The 3,565-nt window shown below is 45.4% G+C and overlaps 1 protein-coding gene across 1 annotated transcript in view; it reads right to left on the bottom strand.

Annotated features, from left to right (window-relative positions):
* Positions 1–1,176: 1,176 nt before the first annotated feature.
* Positions 1,177–3,565, bottom strand: part of LOC103257959 (frataxin, mitochondrial) — a 33,440-nt gene continuing 31,051 nt past the window's right edge. The window contains exon 6 of the mRNA XM_021711193.1: positions 1,177–1,616. Coding sequence (XP_021566868.1) covers positions 1,466–1,616 — 151 coding nt within the window. The 3' untranslated portion in view covers positions 1,177–1,465. The remainder of the gene's footprint in view (positions 1,617–3,565) is intronic.

The following is a 3,565-nucleotide window of genomic DNA, read 5'->3' as shown; positions in this document are numbered from 1 at the left end:
GAGAGCTGGAACTACAGGCGCGCGCTACCATGCCTGGCTAATTTTTGATTTGTTGTAGAGATGAAGTCTCATCAAGTTGCCCAGGCGGGTCTTGAACCCACGGGCTCAGGCAATCCACTCACCTCAGCCTCTCAAAGTGCTGGGATTACAGGCTGAGCCACTGAGCCCGGCCGAATGCCCTGTTTATTATACTATACTACTCAACTTAGGAAATGACTTTCTTTCCCTTTCTTGTCTTTGGGAAGTTTCTTTCTTTTTTTTTTTGAGTTGGAGTCTCACTCTGTCGCCCAGACTGGAGTGCAGTGGCTGCTCCCAGCCACCGCAGCCTGCTGGGCTCTGGCGATCCTTTCGCCTCAGCCTTCCAAGTAGCTGGAACTATAGGCGTGCGCTGCCATGCCTGGCTCATTTTTTGATTTATTGTAGAGATGAGTTCTCGTCAAGTTGCCCAGGCGGGTCTCGAACCCACGGACTCAGGCAATCCACTCACCTTGGCCTCCCAAAGTGCTGGGATTACAGGCTGAGCCACTGAGCCTGGCCCGGAAGTTTCTTTTTTTGTGTGCATTCTCAGACTCATGCTGCAACTGATTCTATATTGACCCTTAAGATTAAAAAGCACACACATTCACACATGTGTGCACACAAATATATGGATATGTGGCAGAAACAGTCCCAGGTCTCCCTGGATAACCAGGTGCAGGCCACACTCTGACAGGCACCAAGCACACATAGGGGATGATCTTCCCATCTGAGTTTCATGGTCAAGGCTCACCACAGCCTCAACCTCCTGGACTCAGAAAATCCTTTTGCCTCAGCCTCCTGAGTAGCTGAGACTCCAGGAGCATGTTGCTATGCTTGGATACTTTTTTTGATTTTTTTGTAGAGACAAGGTCTCACTATGTTGCCCAGGCTAGTCTCGAACACCTGGGCTTAAGTAATCCTCCCTCCTGGGCCTCCCAAAGAGCTGGGATTATAGGCGTGAGCTACTGCGCCATCTGAGTTGCTTTTGACAGTTCAATGCTAGAGTTCTCAGAAGCGCTTACACTTTGAAAGAGACCTGGGAACACTGACAAGCTGTCCTTTAGTGAGTCTCATTTTGAGACAGAAAGGTGAGATTGCCAGCCGCTCTTCCAGCAAATTCTTCAAAGAATGAAGAGAAGACAATTCATTTCTCCTTGTAGAATTTTTCCTTCTTTTTTGGGAGGTAAGGTTATTATATTAAGACATTGTAAAAGATAAGGGATATGATATGAGAGAGGAAATCAGACAATAAAATAAAAAAAAACCTCTGTAGAAATTAAAACTCAGAACTTGGGGGCAGGATGGGAGACAACACATTCTTTTCACAGAGCTGTTACACACAACGCAACAGTCCTCGAAAGCAGGAATGGGATCAAACAGACCTCAGCAGCAGCACGAGGCTGGGATCCCGGCCGACAACTTTCAGTCTTTGAAATGGGGTTGAGCATCAGGTGTGTTTTCCAGAATAGGCCAAGGAAGACAAGTCCAGTTTGGCTTTCAAGGCCTCTGTCAGCTCCGTGGCCAGCAGCTCGTGGAGGGACACGCCGTCGTGGGAGTATACCCAATTTTTCCCGGTCCAGTCATAACGCTTGGGCCCGCTGGAAGGCAAAACAAATCCACAGTTAAGTCCAGGAGGACGGTCCTTTAGAGGAGCCACAGAGTTCACAAATGCTGCCACCAAAAAGTGGGATGGAGTGTAGCTCTAGAAAGTGACACTTAATGAGACACAGTGTATATTTCATTTCTCGTCTTGGGGGTCTTTCATTCAAGAATAATTAGCTGGGCATGGTGGTGCATGCCTGTAGTTCCAGCTACTTGGAAGACTGAGGCAGAAGAATTGCCTGAGCCCAGTAGGTCAAGGCTATAGTGGCCATGAGCGTGCCACTGCACTCCAACCTGAGAGACAGTGAAATTCTGACTCAAAAAAAAAAAAAAAAAGAATAATCACACAATTCATCCTCTGGAACAATTCACGGAACGATTTTTAAGACCTGAATACTAACTGGCCGGGTGTGATGGCTCACGTATGTATTCCCAGAACTTTGGGAGGCTGAGGTGGGAGGATTGCTTGAGCCTAGGAATTTGAGACCAGCCTGGGCAACATAGTGAGATCTCATCTCTCCAAATAACAATAATTCTTTAAAAAGATCCAAAAACACCTGACCCTTATTGATGAGTCTGTATATATCACATGCAGATCTCTTGCTGTTCTTCCCTCACATATGACTCCTGCTAAGTTAGAAAAGCATTTTAAAACTTAGGGCCATTTTTGGCTGAGTGTGATAGTTCATACCTGTAATTCCAGCACTCTGAGAGGCTGAGGCAGAAGGGACTGCTTGAGTCTAGGAGTTCAAGACCAGCCTGAGCAACATAGCAAGACAACATCTCCATAAAAAATAAATAAAAATCAGCCAGCACGGTGGCTCATGCCTGTAATCCCAGCACTTTGAGAGGCTGAGGCAAGAGGATTGCTTAAGCCCACGGATACGAGACCAGCCTGGGCAACATGGTGAGACCTCGTCTTTACAATAAATCCAAAAATTAGCTGAGCGTGGTGGCATATACCTGTAGTTCCAGCTACTTGGAAGGCTGAAGTGGAAGGATCACCTGAGCCCAGCAGGTTGAGGCTGTGGTGGCTATGATTGTGCCACTGCTCTCTAGCTGGGCGACAGAGTGAGACTCCAAATCAAAATAAATAAATAAATAAATAACAGTAAAAATAAGGGTCATTTTTGTGCCACTGATGTGATTTTTGCCTTACCTCTACTTCTATTAATTATTATTATTGTTGTGATTATTTTTGAGTAGGAGTCTCAGTCTGTCACCCAGGCTGGAGTGCAGTGGCATGCTCACGACCACTACAGCCTCGACCTGCTGGGCTCAGCAATCTTTCCACCTCAGCCTTTCAAGTAGCTGGAAATACAGACGTGCGCCACCACGCCCAGCTAATTTTTGATTCATTGTAGAGATGAAGTCTCGCCATATTGCTCGGGTTGGTCTCAAACCCTTGAGCTTAGGCAATCCTCTTGCCTTTGCCTCCCAAAGTCCTGGGATTACAGGTGTGAGCCACTGCATCCAGCCCTTCTATTATTTATTAAAGTACAATTCACAAAACATAAAGTTGATCATATAAAAATGAATAATTTGTTGGGTATGGTGGTGCATACCTTTAGTCCCAGGAGTTGGAGACTGTAGTGTACCACGATTGCACCTGTGACTAGCTTCTATGCTGCAGCCTGGATGACATAGCAAGACCTTGTCTTTAGCAAAAATTTTTTAAAAAGAACAACTCAATGGCATTTAGTATATTCACAATGTTGGGCCACTATTACCCCTATCTACTTCCAAAACATCTGTATTACCCCAAAAGGAGACTCAGTATAGCCATCCTTTATTATCTGCAGGGGGTTGGTTCCAGGACCCCTGTGGATACCAAAATTTGAGGATGTTTAAGTTTCTAATATAAAATGGCATAGTATTTTCTTTTTCTTTTTTTCCCTCTATCTTTTTTTTTTTTTTTTAGTTGGAGTCTCACTCTGTCACCCAG

Source organism: Carlito syrichta, unplaced genomic scaffold (assembly GCF_000164805.1).
Source record: "Carlito syrichta isolate Samal-C Ts95f unplaced genomic scaffold, Tarsius_syrichta-2.0.1 Scaffold301910, whole genome shotgun sequence".
Taxonomy (NCBI): Eukaryota; Metazoa; Chordata; class Mammalia; order Primates; family Tarsiidae; genus Carlito; species Carlito syrichta.
The sequence above is the reverse complement of the archived record's forward strand: the minus strand, read 5'-3'. Positions and strand labels throughout refer to the sequence as shown.